This window comes from Ceratotherium simum, chromosome 26, assembly GCF_057802395.1.
Source record: "Ceratotherium simum simum isolate JZ-2026a chromosome 26, ASM5780239v1, whole genome shotgun sequence".
Lineage (NCBI taxonomy): Eukaryota > Metazoa > Chordata > Mammalia > Perissodactyla > Rhinocerotidae > Ceratotherium > Ceratotherium simum.
In genome coordinates, this window is record NC_141925.1 from 20523396 (window position 1) to 20542423 (window position 19028).

Here is a 19028-nt window from a genome sequence, read left to right on the forward strand (position 1 = left end):
TTATAGATTGGGGTATTCGGATATTTTATTTCCTATGAAAGAAGTGAACAGGGTGCTCTGATGGAGAAGAACAGGAGGGGGGAATGGTGGATCTACTTTATTTGGAGGTGATCTGGAACAGCTTCTCTGAGGAGGTGGCATTTAAACTGAGATCTGGAGGAAAACAAAACATTGCGTGTTATTTTTAAATGAAAATTTAAAAAGAATAGAAACTTGCTATCGAGCACAAAAGACCCCTCTCTCGCCGACTTCCTCCTAAGTAGACACAAGAGATCAAACATCCCTGATTGTAAGGGACCTTCATTATTTGCAGAAAAGGCGGCTTTAATCTTTCTTCTCTTTGCCCAAGGCCAGACCATGCTGAATATTGTCTGACTCTACTGGGGGGGGGGGGGAAACCTTGGTCCACAAACGACTTTTGCAAATGATCAAATGCGTGTGCAGCTCCGTGCTTAGTGGCTGCTTCTCCCTGAGTGGGTCTCTCCTGCCTTCTCCTGCTGCAGAGAACTGTAAGGCATGAAAAAGACCCTGAATTTCATTGAATTTGCACATTTAAGAAAAAAAAAGAGAGACTCCTTTGTCTTTTTACCCAGGCTATATGGCTTGGGTGCCTTTTCATTGTGACCTCCTAGTTTTGGTTCCTGAAGCTGCCCTGGTGTCTGGAGGCTGGGCGGGAAGCTGCCCCTGCCATTAGCCTCATGTTGTCAAAGCTGGTTGAGGACCGAACAGTGTGGGATGGGTCTTGATCCTCTTCTCCAGCATCGTTGCCAGTCCCCTGCCCTCTTTTCGCCTCCATCTTTTCCCTGGGCTCTTTTCTTCCCTCCTTCAAAGAAGCAATGCCCTTCCTTCTGGTCCCACTCAGCTTAGATGTCACCTCCACCAGAAAGTCTCCCTGGCCCTTCTTAGGTTCCTCGCCTCTGTCACATAGGACCATGCGGTGGCCTGTGTGTGCATCTGTCTCCTCCTCTAGATCGTAAGCTCCATGACGACAAGGACAGAGACCCTCTTAGGTGTCATTGCATTTCCAGTGCCCAGCATACTGCTAGGCAGGAGATGCCCAGGACCTAAATATTAGCCCTCGTCATTATCCCTTGAGCATCAAAATACACCCTAGGGGGCCGGCCCGGTGGCTTGGAGGTTAAGTGCGCGCGCTCCGCTACTGGCGGCCCGGGGTTCGGATCCCGGGTGCGCACCGACGCACTGCTTCTCCGGCCATGCTGAGGCCGCGTCCCACATACAGCAACTAGAAGGATGTGCAACTATGACATACAACTATCTACTGGGGCTTTGGGGCAGAAAAAAAAAGGAGGAGGATTGGCAATGGATGTTAGCTCAGAGCCAGTCTTCCTCAGCAAAAAGAGGAGGATTAGCACGGATGTTAGCTCAGGGCTGATCTCCCTCACAAAAAAAATACACCCTAGGGCAGCCACTTGGGAGATCTTAGAGTTTTTCACTGAGATGAAACATGTTCAACAGCATCAGGCAGACCTTAACAGTTTGGCTAAATCCTCTCATTCTCTTTATTTCTATTTTCTCCTTTCTGCCACAGACATACCTCCCTCATTTAAAATAGTTTTTTTTCTTATTCCAAAAAAAAAAAATACCTGATTGTTATTTAAGTTTTCAAAAACACAATCAAGCATAAAAGATGAAGGAGAAAATTAAACAATCTGTAACTCTCCCAATCTCTATAAGCGTCTATATAATATGCATACAGATATTGCATATACATTTGTGTATATAATGTATAGAAGGGGAACATACTGTGCACACTGTTAGTAGTTAGATATAACTCTGTCATTTAATATTCCTCTACATCTTCTTTCAATTTTTAGAACTGTTTTGGATGGTAATACTTCAAATAGATGTATCATTATTTATTTAAGTGTTTTCCCTATTGGTTGATAGTTGATTTCAGGTTTTTTCTAAACTCCTGTAACAATTCTTTGATGAACATCCTATATCTTGATGGGATAAACCCAGGAGTATAGAGGAGGGGTCCAGGAAAAGCCTCCTGGAGGAAGTGACATCTGTCTGGAGACAGAGAGGATGCGTGGGAGATTCCCAGGGTGGGGGGTGCCGAGGGGGGCCAGGGTTCCTGGCAGGGAGGGTTCCTGGCAGAGGAGACGGGCTGTGCACAGACTTGGAGGTGAGAGAGTGCGTGAGTGTTCTAGGAACTGGGAGGAGTTCAAGACAGCTGGAGGGTGTGTTGGGGGTGGAAGGAGCTGGGCTGGGGAATGCAGGCAGTGAGGGGGCTATTGACCAGATGACCGGGGCCAAGTCCTAAACAGCCCCGTAAGCCATGCTAAGCAGTGTGGGCTTTGGGCAATGGGGAGCCATTGCTGATTAGAGCAGGGAAGTGACATATCCAGGTTGGCGTCTTTGAAAGATCCCTGTGGCTTCTGTGTCTGAGCCAACTCCACATCCCACAGCTAGACTTGGAGCTGTTATTAACACAGTGAAACAGACGTTAGAAAGAAGAGAAGAAAAAGAAAAGAGCTCACATGTAACAGCTCACAGATAAGCTTTACCAGCTGTCTAGGTTCTTAACTTCAGTGGCACAGTTGGACAAGTCACAATCCTTACTCCCCTCTCCAGCCCTGGAAGAGGTGCCATCTGATGTAAGGAACCTAGTTGGTTTGGACCCCCATCCCTGTTCCAGGAGCCCCAGTGGTGTATCCGGATGACAAGGGGGTTGGGTTTTCTTTTAGTAGCTGAGTGAGGCTGAAATATCCACCCAGGACAGCCAGAGAAGCAGGTGTGGTCCACACTGCGTCTGTAATTAGATCCCGGCCGCCCAGCTGCCCATTCTCCAAGGACACCGCAGGCGCAGAGCTGATCCAGGCTGTGCCTCCCGAGGGCTGACGTCTCCATTTAGGGAGCGCTCCTGAAGCTAATGGGCAGTGACAGCTCCATTTGAAAAACACGGAAACACTTAGGGAGGCTGTGATCTGCCAGCCCCGTAAGCTGCTTATTAGCAGGGAACTCACGCTTGTGCTGTGTTGTGCCCCCTTGGTTAACCCCTGTTCTCGCCTCTCCTCTCTGCTGTCTCACTTAAAGATTTCATTGCTCTCCCAGGAGGCGGTGAGGGGAGTGATGGGAGGGGAGGCTGCAGAGCTGCCAGAAGCTGTTTCTCTGTCTCCCGTCACAGCCTCTGGGGAGGCCCCGGCAAAGCAACATCCTTCTGGCACGAATGGGACATGGATGGTTTTTAAAGAAAAATGGCCCCTGAAGACGTTCTGTGTCTAGCTAACATGCTTCCTGCACTGACTGGTTTGGGTCCCAACACCCAGGCCAAAGAGAAACACCGCAGGTCTGCCTTAAATATGCCACTCACTCCAACAGTCCGGGCCACGGGCACCTCTTGGTATTTTCCCGCTCCATCCCCTCTGCCCCGCCCCCTTTTCCACGGCGCTATCCACCATCTCCCTCCTCTGGATGATTGCAGCCATCTTCTACCCTCCCCACTGCCTCTGCCATCAGTCTAGCTCCCGCTCCTCTTCAGTCCCCACCACAGCGAGGAGACTCCCGTTCCATCCTTGACCTCTCCACTGGACTCTCAAACTTACCGTAATGAAACCAAGTGCTCTATTTCCCCCCCACAAATATGCTCTACCTCTCGCATCCTCCACTCCCCTAGTGGCTCAGGCCAAAAGTCTTGGGGTCACTGACAGGTCCTCTCTTCCTCTCATACCCCACATCTGATCCATCAGCAAATCTTGTCAACTCCAAATTCAAAATATACCCCCAATGCAAACACATCTTTCCGTCTCCCCCACTCTCACCTTCCTCCAAGCCGCTGTTATCTCTTGCCTGAATTATTTTAACAGCCTCCTAACTCATCTCACTGTTTCCATCATTGCCCCCTGCCCATCGGTCTATTTTGTACACAGCACCAATGGTCCTGCTTCAACATAAGTGAGAGCACAGCACTCAGTGTTCAGAATTCTCCAGTGGCTTCTCATCAAGCTGAGATGAGAATCCTCTGCCCTCACATGGCTGGTGAGGTCTATGATCTGGCTTCTGGCCACCTCTCTGACCCCTCTCCCACTCCCAGAGCAGTGTGACCACTGCTCTGGTCACAGTGGCCTCATTGCTGTTTGGTGACTATGCCAAGCAAGCTCCTGTCTCAGGGCCTTTGCATATGCTGTTCCTTCTGCCTACAATGCTTTTCCTCCACAGATGAAAAAGGCTCCCTCCCTCACTTCACTCAGGGCTCCCTCAAAGGTCATTTCCTCAGAGTGGACCACCTTACTGAAAATGGCATTATTCTCACTCTTTATCCCTGACCTGGCTTTATTTTTCTTAATATTGCTTATCTCTGTCCGGCATTAAAATATATATTTACATTTGCAGTTATATTTTTATTTGTTTGTTGCCTTTCTTCCCCAGGAGAATGTAAGTTCCATGAGGCATGGATCTTGTATAATTTACTACTGGCACATAGTAGGTACTCAATAAATATTTGTTGAATGAGAAAATGAATAAACAATGAAAGGATCTGGGCAGTAGTCCTGACCACTGAGAGTGAGTCCTGTGTTGACCCTCAGGGTCCATCCTTTTGGGGCGTTTTCCCCACTGGCCAGCTGAGCAGACCCTAAGTCTTGATCGTGTGTGGCTGAAGGTCACTTCTCATTTCCTGCGACCTGAAGCCAAGATATCAGAGCAGCTGAAACAATTTAGCTTGGAGTAACAAACGTATTTCTCTAAGTCCGACGTGAGTCTTTTAAAAATACAGGGCTCTTTCCTCAGGATTTAAAACTTAAACATCATGAAAGCGCCCCACCGTAGGGAGCATATGCCCCCTGGAGGGGTTTGTAGTGGAACACGAGAACCAAATAATACATATGGCTGAGATGTCTTGAGCCAGCCACTGTACCCATCACACACATTATCTCACGTTATCCTCATCAGGACCGCGTGTGAGAGGAATGAGAATTGTCCCCATCACGAAAGAGGAAACTGAGACTTGAAGGGACTTGCCCACAGCTGCACAGCTAGTGGGTAGCGATGCCTGGATTTGAACCCATCTCTGCAGGGTATGGCTGTGTGGGCTTCCTTCTGCCCAAATAGGAAGTGAGCAGGAGGCTGCCCTCTGAGAGCTAGGTCCCGGTCACGCATGTCCAGTACCTTGGCTTCCGTTGACCACAGGGCTTGGAAGAGGAGCTAGGTCCCGGTCACGCATGTCCAGTACCTTGGCTTCCGTTGACCACAGGGCTTGGAAGAGGAGCTGGTGCTCCTCAACTTTCTCAACTGACCTTCCCTCTTCCGGCCACTGAAGTTCAATGGCAGCCCTACATTTTCTCCTCAGACGCCTCCCAGTTGCCAAGTGCAATGGCCCATTGTCAGCGACTTTCCCGCTTGACTCTTGGAGATATTTCCACTATAACGATGCCCTTCTCCTTGGATTCTCCTCGGCTCCCTCTCGGTCCTCAGCTTGTCTGCTGTCGCTCTCTCCTGGTTCTCCTCTTACCGCTTGAAGTTTTAGAGGCACTTTTCTCATTGGCAGATGGGAATGAAACCCCTACCTCACAGGGTGGTCATGTGAATTAAAAACGTAACATATGTGGAACACTTGGCAGGTGTCAATTGCCTGGGAACTGCTCAGTGCTTTTTATTACTAGTATTGCTATCTCCTTTCCACCCTTCATATTCTGTCCTTTGAATTTCTTTTCAAGATCTCTCTCCCATGCTCCAGAACCGGTACTTCTAACTGCCTCAGGTCACCTCCTAGACTCTCACAGGTCCCGCAAAGTCTTCATGTCCAGAATAGAAATAGTCATCTCTCCCAATTCTCCCGCTTTCTTTGTCTCGGTGATTGCTACAGCCACATTCTCTGTCATTCAAACCGGAGACCTCATGGTCCCATCTTGACTTCTCCTCCCTCCCCATCCACCCCTGCTGCACTCCGTTATCCAGTCAGTCAGCAGCCTGTCAACTGTTCTCGTAAAACAGAGCCGGGAGCTTGGCTGTGACGTCCCTCAGACCTGGCTCACATTGCAGCTCTGCTAGTGGTTAGCTGTGTGGTCTTGAACAGACTACATAATCTCCCTGGCCTCAGTTTCCCCATCTGTACAATAGGGATGATAATAATACCCACTTCATAGGGTCATTGGGAGGATTAAATGAGATAACGCAAGGAAAGAGCATTCCAGGGTGCCTGGCATAGGGAAGATGCATAATACATATTAGCTGTCATAATTATTATTATTACTACTACTACTATATTATGAGGTTGTGGTTACCTCCTATAGACACTATATTTGAAACACTTAGAACTTTTGTGCAAATGGATTTTGCTGGTGAAGAACAAAGAACATCAGATTAGTGACTGGTCTCTTCTCATTAGGTGGGAATTAGCGTGTACATGTATGTGTACACATGCATGAACATACACAGGTACACACATGCACACACACACACACACACACACATGTTACCACTCTGCCTCAGACCAGGACCTTTTCATATACAGTAGAAGGGGCGCAGGATGGGTGAGAAATGGCAAGGATTTTCTCCCTAGAATCTGATTGCCCCATCGAACTCTGGTTTGTGTTTCATCCCACACCTGTCGTTCCCACCTCAAGAGACAATGCCTGAGTTTACCTCCTGGCACCTTGTAAGTAAGGGTCAATGACTTACCCAGCCCACCAGGGCCTTGCGGTGGCCCAGGCATTGCAGGCAGTAAACCCGGGTCTTGGGATCCTTCTCCGTTGACTGCAGTTTGTAAACTCCTGTATCTTGAGCTAGAAAATGCCACTTGTTCCTGATTGAGAGCCAGAGGAAAGCACTTTGAGGGACCTGCTGCTAAGTTTTGGGATCTCCCAGGTGATGTATAAGCGGGTCATTACTTTGCATCTTGTGCCAGTGAAACATCTCAGGTACCTTAATCCCCTCTCTTTCAACAGATGAGCTTGGCTGACTCCTTGGGGTGGGGTGGAGGGACATGCTACATGCCACCAGCCCCACCATCTCATGCCTTTGCCACGCAGCTCCTGACTGCCCAGAAGGCCACCAGGGGCAGCTCACGAGCTACAGGAACTGAAGGTCGGGAGCCCAAGGTCATGAGAATTTTGCATTTTATGTTGCTCTCATTTCTGATCATTGAAACAATCTCTCTGAGGCAGTGAAAGGGAAGGGATTGGAGAAAACCACACCCAATTTTGTTTGGTTCTGTTGTTTTGATTTTTGGTTCTTTTTTTTCCACCCACCACAAGTTCTTTTCTTCCCCTCTCATAGTGTGGGCGAAATGCTGAAAACTTCGACCGATTTTTCACCCGCCATCCACCAGTCCTAACTCCTCCTGACCAGGAAGTCATCAGGAATATTGACCAATCAGAATTCGAAGGATTTTCCTTTGTTAACTCTGAATTTTTAAAACCTGAAGTCAAGAGCTAAGTAGATGTGTAGATCTCCGTCCTTCATTTCTGTCATTCAAGCTCAACGGCTATTGTGGTGACATTTTCTTTCATTGCAAAGTTGCATCCATGTTTTTATTTGCTGATGAGTCTAGAGTGACCATGTTTCAGAGCCCAAATGTCCTCAGGTAGTTTGGAGCATCTCTGTGAGATGGGATTATGCAGATGGTGTGTCGAAATGCTGCTGCATAATTAACACATTATCAAAGTCCTCTTACAATTTATTTTTTCCAGCATGTCAGCTAAGTAGATCCAGTGGGGACAGAAAATGCCTGCTTTCTCTCCCTTTTATTCTGCACTGCTGTTTTCACACATTCTCCAACTTCAACCATCCAATCTAGATTTTTCCTACCAAATGAGTGGATAATCGGATGCTGGCAGTATTCTTCCACTTCTGGACCTGGAGCTTGGCTTGTATCCAAGTATATGGTTGCTTTGATTTAGAGGGAATTCCTCCGTTCTGCTCATTGGAGACACCATGAGCTTTGAAAAGAACATGCTAAAAATAAAATTTTATTTGTTATTTTTTTTAAACTCAAAGTTAAGAAGATTACCTAAGCCCTTTGAAAATTCTAAGAGTGTGCTTTTAGACAGTTTCCATCTAAAAGCACCTCAAAGGTCAAAAGGCAACCAACTTGGGTGCTACCTCAGGGCTGTAATTTCTGATACTGTATGTTCCCCATCAGCTTCACGCCCAAACTACTTGAAAAGGGCATTTGGCACCGCTCCCTGAAAAGACATGGTCACTCCAGCAAGGTCCCACCGGGCCACGGTTTTACATTACATTTCAAACTTTATTTGCTTTGGGGTTTTATTTCTGTTGTTGTTCAAATGCAAAAAAAAAAAAAAATTTACTCATTTTGTTACACATGCTTTGAGATATGTGTCCAAATGTTATTAACCACAGTGACCTGCTTTGATTTACCGAGAAGACGGCTCTGGAGCCTGGCAGACCCGTGCCCGTGTGGGTGGGATTTGTCTAGGTTTGTTGCTGGCTTTGGAAAGCTAATTACTTGCTCTGAGAAAGACACCATTTCTTGACACATAGACGGTTGTATTCTTCACTTTGATGTTGTTTTGTAAGATGTATGTGGAAGTGCTCATTTGTATCTGGATATCTATGTGCCATTTTTCTTCTAGCATCGAGATACAATAAATAAAAAAAAGAAAGAAGAAGAAATGCTATTTCAAGGAAAACGACTGTCTTTGAAAAATGTGGACCCAAACTACAAAGTGGGGCCTCGTGAGGCTTTGGGACAGAAAGGAGCTAAACCCACAGCTTAATCTTGGCCCCAGTGTCCAGCCAGTCAGAGATGCTGGGACCAGGGACCATTCAGGGACTCCTGGTGGCCTGCAATGGGGTGGGGTGAGCTAGCTGGGGGGCCTCCAAGGATATCAGAGCTCAAAGCCCACTTTCCCACCAGAGTCGAGTTTAGGGGCCAGCTAGGAGCATGGCTGGGGCATGCTCTTGATTTTCTTATCAAAATCACCAGTCTTCCCAGCTTGGACTAAATATTCTTTCTAGCAAGCAGCTTTATGAGCCCCCAGAAGCCCAAGGAAACCCCTTGGGTGGGGGAAGTCCCATTTCCATCTGAGCAGATCAGGACAGCAAATGGCTCCCCATCCTGCCTGCTGCCTCCTGCTATCGCAGGCAGCCCTAAAGAGAATTCTTATCACAAGTCGAGTGATTTCCAGAAGCACCAGGGCTTCTGAGAGACCATCAAGGGAACTTTAAAAACTTGATAAATGTCCTTGAAGTAAGACTTCTCATCTGAAGAAAACCATGATTTGGATTTCTGCTGAGGCCAAGGCCCTTCCATTCATTCCTTTCTGCCCTCTTGCTTCTCCTTTGGGACCATCCCCACTGCCGCCATGGTAGCAGCAATCTAGACCTCAGGGGAAGCAAACTTGAAGGCCCAGCTGACAAGCTTAGGAAGCTTAGGGGGCCAGAGAAGGAGGGAGATCGGGGCACAACCCTCTCATTTTATTGTTGGGGAAACTGGCATCTGGAGAGAAGAAGTGACTTGCCCAAGGTTAGCCAGCTGGGATGCAAACCTCGGTGTCCTGACTCTCAGTGCACCACTCTTTCTGCTCTATAACTGGCCTCTCTGAGCCATGCCCACCAACAGGCAAGTTATTCGAGGTCCTTCATCTGGCTGTTGTGTCACCAGGCTTTTCCTCGGATATACTCTCAGGAAGACAAAACCATGAAGAAACTGGGCCACTGACAAATGATTTGAGACAACTTTAGAGAACAATGTAAGATAGATAGATAGATAGATAAAATATACTGTATATATACACTGCACTCTACATTCTCCAAATTGCTGCCCTTATTTTTCAGAAGTTTAATACTTTGCAGAAATAGATACTCAAGCCAAAGTCTCTATTCCCCTAACACACCGTGCCAAGGGTTGGTCAGGGAAGCCTTCTGTGGAAGTAAGGGATCATTAGTCAGAATTCCTGCAGTTTCCTTTTCTATCAACGTTTCAAGTACAGAGAAGACCAAGAAACAGAGCTTTTAACATATATAATCTCTGGGCAATACTTTGCAGATTTATCCAAGAAGGAAGATTTTTAGTTTATTTTTGCTATCATCCATCTATTACCACCCTCCATTCATCACCCAGCCAGCATTTACCGAGCACCAGCTGTGTGCCACGCTCTATGCTGGGCGCCAGGAGCACCGTGGGGAGCCATCCAGATGCAGTCCAGGAGGGCAGTCATCAAACAAGTGATTAAAAGCGAGATGTGATCTGGAGATAACTAGTCTCTGAGTTAGTCAGTGCAGCTCCTTAAAAGAAAGAAAAACTCATCAAAGGCATTTGGGGCTCCTCTTTCTCTCTGGAGACCACAGTTTGAGGCTGAAGAAGAAGGGGCAGCAGCGCCCTCTTGACCCAGATTTCTGGGTCAATCCTATAGTGCAATGGGTGAGGGAAGAGAGAGGCAGGATAGAAGCAGGGGTGGGTTTCCTTCGAGAAGGCCAAAGGCACAGTCTCTTTGCTTGAACAGACCACAGGATCACCAAGATTTGAGCAGAGGCAGATACCCATATGGAGAGAGGGAGCTGGTTTTACAGCTCAATTCCAAGTCCTGAGTCTCACCTCTTGGGATATATGACTCAGATTCTTGCAGGCATTACCCTTCCTGGCCCCCAGGGACACACTGCTCTCCTTCCAGCACACTGCCCCCTGGCTTGACACCACCTGGTTCTTCTAGATAAGACAGGCTGAGATTTTCCAAAAGAACTTAAATTAGGGCAGAATTTTAAAAAAGAAACTAAGTAAGAAAATCCAAAGAAACCTAAACACAGTCCACATTAGCCATGGCTAATTTTCTACCAGGATCCAGGAACCCCTCTTTTCATTTCTTAGACTTCTCACTAACCTGCTCCTCTTCTAAGAAAAGATAGCACCACGGGCACAGTGACCTTCTTGGGGAATTAACAGGAGGCCAATGGAATTAATAACCCTCACTGGATGAGTGAGACTATTCTCATGTGGCTTCAGATGCTATCAACCCAGAAAGGAATTGTCCCAACATTCTCTCCCAACTTCTAGGATAAAATTCAGGGGTATTTCCTAGGGGGATCTGCCAATAGGACAAAGTCCATAATGGCTAGTCCTCTTTGGACCATGTGGCTGTTTGAAGCATGAGACATCACCAGCACAACAAATGGGGAAGGGCTTTCAAAGTTGTGGGTAGTGGGAAGGGAACCTCCGCTGGACACCCACAGGCAGGGCAGGCCACATGGGGTTGATGTTCCCAGGGGAGACCTGAAAGAAGGCAGCTGCCTGCCTTCTAGCCCGAGATAAACCCATCCCTGGAGCTCTCAGATCTTGAAGGGGACTAACACAGTTCAGTCTATACTGGGGTTCAAAATGGGCAGTGGCCCATGGGAGAGACCCTTAAAATCAAAGGGAACAATTGTTTTGCTGTAGAGTGAAGTCTCTGCCTCGGGAACTGACTATAAGTTCAGAACAGTGAAGAGGCTCATCCTTAGTCAAGTCTTCATTCATTGATTCATTCCTTCAACAAATAATTGTGGACAGCCTGCTGTGTGCCAAGCACTGTTCTTGGCACCGGAAATACAATAGTGAAGAAACAGTCAAGGACCCTGCCCTCCTGGAGAGAGGCAATAAATGAACAAGACAATTGCTAACGGCAGCAAGTGCCTTGAAGACAATTCAGAGGATGCTGAAGCATGATTTACGGTGTCAGGAAAGGGATGCAGAGACAGTATGAAAGGAAGAGGTGGCATTCGACCTTCTCTCTGATCACAGGAAGTGATGCATTTGGTGCCTGGGACAGCATAGGACGAGCTGACAGCAGGCAGGACGAGACAAAGCAGGATGGGTGGGGCGTGGCAGGAGATGACCCATCATCCAGAAAACAGCTCCATCGGCACCTTCAGCCGCTCTGCTCTGGCCACACGTGCTGAAGTGCGTTTCTGACGTCGCCCTCACTCCTATAGCCCAGCACGCGCACTGCAAGACGGAGTGGAGAATCCAGAGGCACATTTCACCCATTTCAAGGGAGCAGCCCAAAAGGAGGCATTTTTGTGAGAGGTGTTTTGCAAAGGAGAACGGGCCCAGCAATGAGAAATCCTTCCCAGTCAGGGCCCATTGGGAGTCAACCCTAAAGCATGGATGGCCATTGGCCAGACTCTAGCAAGTCAGTCAGTCCTCACTGACCCTCCCTCTTGACCATCTGATACAACTCCGGCTTCAGCCAGACAATCTTCCCAGTACCGGTGAAACCCAGGCCATATCCTTGGCTTTCCTGTAGTGAACCAGCCACTAGGCTGTCCCTCGAGTCAGAGGGGCTGAGATGAGGCATAATTAGGAGCCATGTGGTCAGGTAAAAATCGTTAACCCACTGTGCAATCTTGGGCAAGTCACTTTACCTTCCTGGGCCTCGGTTTTCTCCTATATCAAACCATGAGGGGTGAGGACTCCAGCTCTGCCTGTGCCCAGGTGGATGGTGAGGATGGGAAAAGACGACAGGCTGACATAGACCCTGAAGAGGTGAGAGCATCTCACAGCTGTGAGATGTTTTTAGTAGAACACTCTCTGACATTCCCTGGTAAACCTTGCCCCAAACTGTAGTTAGTAAACTGGGATCAAGCCCATCCCCCCAAAAAAAAGAAATACCAGACTAACTAGGAGAATAGAATTTTTGTTTGTTTAAAGGCTGCCCCTACAGACCTTACTTTAAGCTTTGGGTTTTGTTTCTTACAGTTTGTTGACTAGATACAGGCTATAAACATTCTTGGAGAGAACCTCTGGCTGATGAAGACCCAAATTCCAGTCTGTGGGTGGATTTCCGAGCATCCTTTCCAAGCCTAGATTGCAGCAGGGAATGTAGGGCGGACAGTGGTCAGCTCCTTTCATTAGCAGTGATCTGATTTCCTCACACACCGCTTTGCCTACTTGGGGGCTGAGTGGTTGTGCAGCTGGTCTCCCTGTTAAAGAAAGGAGCCTCCTAGCCACAGGGGTCGCTATTAGATGTTTTTTTCTGGGACTCTCTACCCCATGACAAATTCTATGACGTTATTCATGGTAAGAAGTAGTTTCCAACCCAATTCATCTCAAAGGCAAAGAAAACAGAACACATACACACACACCACTTTATGGCAACCCTGAAAGAAATTTAATGTCTCATTTCCTTTCTCAGAGATTTTACACCAAGTTTTCTCTCCTGAAGCCAACATACAATGTGAAACGAAAGCTAGGGGATGGTATGCACAATGCAGCTGCTAAAATCTGTCAGCACAGGGCTCTTTCTGACTCTGCCCATGAGATGTCATCAGCTTCCCAGTAACTGGCTTGTCTTGGTCTTGTTTTCTTCTTCTGCTGCTGTGTTAATGTGTTTGCTTTCCATTTGGCAGAGAGACAAGCGAGACACCTCCAACTTCGACAAAGAGTTCACCAGACAGCCTGTGGAACTCACGCCTACTGATAAACTCTTCATCATGAACTTGGACCAAAATGAATTTGCTGGCTTCTCCTATACTAACCCAGAGTTTGTCATTAATGTGTAGGTGAATGCAAATTCCATTGCTGAGCCTGGAGTGTAAGACTTCAGGCCAAGTGTATGTATCAATTCTAGTCTTCCAGGATTCATGGTGCATATGCTGGCATTCAACATGTGGAGAGCTTGTCCTAGAGGGCTTTTCTTTGTATGTGTAGCTTGCTAGTTTGTTTTCTACATTGAAAATGTTTAGTTTAGAATAAGCGCTTTATCCAATTATAGAGATTCAATTTTCCAAACTTCCAGAAACTCATCAAATGAACAGATGATGTCAAAACTACTGTGTCTGATACCAAAATGCTTCAGTATTTGTAATTTTTAAAGTCAGAAGCTCATGTTCCTGGTAAAGTTTTTACGGTTATCCTACAACATCATCTTTGAATGCTAAGCATGACTGGTATTTTTAAAAATTGTGAGTAAGCTTTGCAGTTACTGTGAACTGTTGTCTCTTGGAGGAAATTTTTTGTTTAAGAATTGATATGATTAAACTGAGTTAATATATGCAAACTCTCTTGTTAACATGTCTGCTTTTAAATAGACTCTGGTACAGAGGTTACAAACTGGAGAACCATAGGCTGATGCCACCAATAGTTGAGCTCTGTTTCACATGCACAAAATTTTATTTAATTGAAATCACTGTAAACATTAAAAAATGGGATATTTTGTATAAATTTCTGGGCTTTCAGATTCACTTGAAAGAAATCAGAAGACTGGCAGCACTGGGCCTATGTTCCCATGTGGAAATAATATGACAGAACTGAGAAAGGGCTATCTCCTTTAAAAGCAACGTGTGCTCTCATTTCACTACAGTCTCCACCATGCCCTATTGCCCTACACTCTCCATCCACTTACCTGGCTGCTGTAGCCATTTGAGGTTGAGACCTCCACCATTTGCAAGTCACAAGCTTAATGACCTCAATATCTTCCTGTGCCCATAATCAGAGTATCTGCTCAGTCATCCATTTAGTGTGGTTTGTGTTTATTAAATCCTCAAGCACAAAGTAGATAAAAATTTCTTTCCAGCGATGACAAAAGTCAGCAAGGAGTCTGGTGTCAGTATGGAGAGCACACTTTTCCGTGGTCTATGAGGTTGTCACAATTTGTAAAACTACTTACCTTTTACTATTTTCTCCTAATTTAGCATCTGCAAAAAAAAAAAAAGTACATGCTCTTTTCTCAGCAGCCATACTTGTCCAGGGAGACCAGAAGACGAGGGGAAATTAAGGGAGATTGCTTCAAAAGCTGTTGGCCTGATAAGGAGCCCCACTCTCTCTGAGATCAGAGTGGCACATTACTGAATCACCGGGTGCCTGTCCAATATCTTCTCTGAATGAAGTCATGCTTCTATTTTCTTTTTGAAAGATGTAGTAACCCAGTCTATAGCACATGCCTTTGTAGCTGCTAATGCCAGTGGGTAGCAGAAAAGAGCACACCTGTCACACCAAGTACGTTATGACTCTACAGGGTTTATTCATCTCCTCCCTCCTTGGGAGATGCCCAATAAATGGAGGATACAGTGATACAGTGAATCCATTGATCCTAGTGGACTCTGCAGAATTTTAGAAATTCTGCCAGTTACAATTCGTTGAAGCCAACTTGAAGAAGAAACTGTGTGTTCCATGCATCATATTTAGAAAACAAAAATACATGTATTTCTATTGATGTTTGATGACGTGTTCCATTTAAGATGATATTCTAGAAGAGGTTTACCATTGCTACTTCTGATTCCTCCCCATTTTTGTCAGCCCGTCATATTTTCTCCCTCTGCTGGATATAAACTCGGCTTTCATTTCGTAAATATTGAGCACCTACTCTGAGCCAGGCGTAGTTCTGGGTGTTGGGGATATAGAGACCAACAAGATAGTCCAGGACTTTCCACTCATAGGGACAAGAAGACTGCAGAAGTCCCAGCCTCTCATCTTCCTCGGATCATGTCCAGTGAGAAAGAGTGGGAGCTCCTATAAAAATCCAGTTTACTCTCATTGGCTCAGCCTGGTCACATGTACATTCCTGAACCAAACACTATGTCAGGTAGAGAGAGGAGGCAGGTGAGGTGCTTTGATTGGCCAGACCCAAATTGTATTTGTTATTTGTTGCTGTGTAACGAATCACTCCAAAATTTTGATACAACAAACATTTATTACCTCTCAGTGTCTGTGGGCAGGAATCTGGGTGTGGCTTGGCTGGTTTAATGCATCTCATGAGGTTGCACTCGAGCTGTCGGCCAGGGTTGCAGTCACATATGAAGGTTCAACTGGGGGAGGAGATAGGATTCACTTTTAACTCTACTCATATGGTTATTGGCAGCCTCAGTTCCCCGCCAGGAAGTCATCTCCGTAGGGCTGCCTCTACACACAACAGCTGGCTTTCCCTGGTGTGAAGGATTCAAGTGAGAATGCCTAATCTAGATGACATCTAATCTCAGAAGTAACCCAATCTCAGAAGTGACATCCCATCGTGTTGTTGTTTTCTATTCCTTAGAAGCAAGTCAATAAGTCCAGCCCACACTTAAGGGGACGGGATTATACAAGGTGAGAATTCCGGGAAGGGGAGGCCTCCAGGTGTCATCTTAGAGATTGCCTACCACATACATCATGAGCTGCACCTCTGCAGCTGTGGGTAGAGTGCCACTCAAACCACAGGAACTGAGAATGGGCGAGGGACAGCTCTCTGAATAAAAGTTGGAAGCTTTTCTTGGAACAAGGGGGATATATGCTTAGGAAGCAAACCACAATGGTAGGTTCTCTGCAGATGGGAATTTGGGGCTGTCCCAAGAGTCCTTAAGGCTAGGGATGTAGAGAGACAGGCTAATATTGAGAAGCAATTAAATAAGTGACTTGCTTGTCATTGCTCTCGGTCCACAGAGGTCCCCATTGTTTCATTGCCAAGCTCAGCACCAAAGGCAAGGGCCTGAATTTGACCTGATGAGTTATAGTCCTTTGCCTTCAGGGACTCAAAATCCACCAAGAAGATGAATTGGTGGAAACATACACGATACAAGTCTAGGTCAATTATCTAACCCTGAGTAAGAAACCACCTCAAAACTTGGTGGCTTTAAAAAAATAACCATTTATTTAACTCACAATGATGATTTTTCTGGTCTGGCCATCCTAGCTTGTCTCTGACGGACATGCCCCTGTATCTTCAGTCAGCTGGTGACTAGATGGTATAGGGTGGCCTCATTCACATATACGGTGTTTGACATACTGACTGGTCCAGGGGAAGCTCAGCTGAGATGGCTTTTGCTCCATGTGCTCTCTTATGTTCCCACTAGGATGGGGAACATATGGTGTTCTTTGTATGGTGGCTTTAACGATGACAAAGAGCAGCAGTGGGAAGCCAACGCCAGTGCACAAGCACTTTTCCTGACTGACTCTGCTTATGTCATGTTTGCTACTTTCCCATCAGCCACATTCAAGGGGTGGAGAAATAGACTCCACTTCTGGATGGGAGGCACTGTAAAAACACATTGCAGAGGCGAGTGGACCCAGCAATGGAAAAACGTGTGGCCGACTTTGTATCTACCACATAGTACATCAATGGCACCATTCATGAACTTAGGGGGGACCGAAGAAATAAGACAGATGGGAAAGAAACTGCCAGGAACATTTTGGGCTGCCCCAAGGTCAGGCCACATAAGTCACCAGAAGTCAGTCTTCTTGCTTGTCTCTTCAATCTCAACATACAAAGACACAGTGCCAGAGTTCAGGCTTGTCAGGTGGATAACCAGAGCCTACTTGAGAGCTGATGGTACAGGCTCTTCAAACCAATGAGCACAAATGCTGAAATCCTCAAACGTTATTCCCACCATGGTTCTTTTTCTAACCTTACGCGCAAGCTGGGAAGCTGGAGAAATCAGGGAGGAATGCAAAGCAAGATAAATGGGAACCAAATCTGGGACACCTGATCCACTACCACCTATCAACCTCTGGCTCTAAGAGCCCTAAAGCAAAGTATCTCAGGTCCTGTATCTTTGCTGGTTTTGATGTGAAACTGCTTTGACCCACATGGAATTCTGCTGCTTATCACTTCCTAGACAAGCATTGCTGGCTCCAAAAGTGAATCCTGATTTCCCGAAACAATAAAGGTTTGAACACTAGAGGCCTTGCCAATGATTGAACCACACTCCTTCCACTATGGATTTTGTCCCATAGTCTCCCTGGCATATGGCCTGCCCAAGTTAGGCCAGATGTCAGGGTGAGATTCAAATGGTATTTGGACCAGAGCTGTGAGAATGTTCAGTTCTGTTTTCAACCAATCACTCTTCCTTACAAGTTCCAAGATAGAAATAAATGCATAGAGGACAATGCCTAGCAAATGAAAAGTTGATTACTATCTGAAAATTTGACTTCATATCCCAATGTGGAATCCTAACCCTAAGATGGTTGGATTTCATAGAGAATTCTTAGATATCATGTGGATTATATTACTTATCTATCACTGTTAACAAAGTACCCCAAAACTTAGCAGCTTAAAACAATACAAATTTATTAGCTCACATTTTCTGTGGGTTGGGAATCCAGGCACAGGTTAGCTGGGTCCTCTGCTTCAGGGTCCCTCATAAGCTGCAATTGAGGTGTTGGCAGGGGCTGTGGTCTCATCTGAAGGTTCAGCTAGGGAAAAAAATCCACTTCTAAACTCACTCACGTGGTTGTCGGCAGGATTCAGTTCCTTGCACATTATTCCACTGAGAGCCTCAATTCCTCACTGGCTCTTGGCTGAAGTCTGCCCTCAGTTCCTTGCCATGTGAGCCTTTCCAATATGTTGGCTTGATTCATCAAAGTGTTCAAGCTGAGAAGGCAATATAGTGAGAATACCAGTAAGAAGGAAGTTCCATTCTTTTGAAAATTAATCACAGAAGTGACATTATATCATTTTTGCCCTATTCTACACATTACAAGCAAGTCACTAGATCCATCCCACACTCAAGGAGAAGGGATTACACAGGGGTATAAATAGGCAGATCAGAGACCATTGGTAGCCATGTCAGAAGCTGCCTACCTTGTGTAAAGGCTATCCTCCAAGACACATAGTATGGAGTGGAGTATGGGAGAGAAAAGGGGGTCTCAGCACTGTGTCCAATGAATGTGATCAATCTTGATCAACCAGATCAACCCTCCTCCTTCGAGGTGAAGTGGAGATGGGGAGGAGGCCCTATAATAATCCCTTCTCTGACCAAGAGTTTCTGAGCTGGTTTGGGTGGCCAGACTGACACTATTTTTCTGAAGTGAAATGACTTTTTTCTTGCATCAAAAGATTTGAGCCTTCATGAGTAAAACAGAAGTCAGCATTTATTTAAGCCTGCAAGATTTAAGGGCCCTCGGTCTCAAAACAGAGGAGTTTCCTTGAGCCCCTAAAACATGAGCAGCATCAGATTCACATCTCTGCCTTAGTTAAGCAGCAGAAAGCCAAAAGGACAATGGGAACTTTAGTTGAGGAAGCCTTGAGGGTATTTGACCTCAAGATCATCCTCAGGAAATTCTACTAGTTGTAAGTGGACAGAGCCTGGGGAGAGCTTACAGGGGAGGTAATATTTTAAAACTATGTTATGGGGGAGGAAACTCTGACTGAAGAGAG

The 19028-nt window shown here is 46.2% G+C and overlaps 1 protein-coding gene across 3 annotated transcripts in view; it reads left to right on the forward strand.

The window, feature by feature from the left end:
• Nucleotides 1-13958, forward strand: part of PRKCB (protein kinase C beta) — a 308559-nt gene extending 294601 nt beyond the window's left edge. For 2 of the 3 annotated variants that reach the window (XM_087417140.1, XM_087417138.1), the window contains one exon: nucleotides 7240-13444. In XM_087417140.1, the coding sequence (XP_087273266.1) occupies nucleotides 7240-7398 (159 nt within the window). In that variant the 3' untranslated portion in view covers nucleotides 7399-13444. Of the gene's footprint in view, nucleotides 1-7239 lie in introns of all 3 variants that reach the window. The other variant, XM_087417139.1, reaches the window with a different exon arrangement.
• Nucleotides 13959-19028: the final 5070 nt, after the last annotated feature.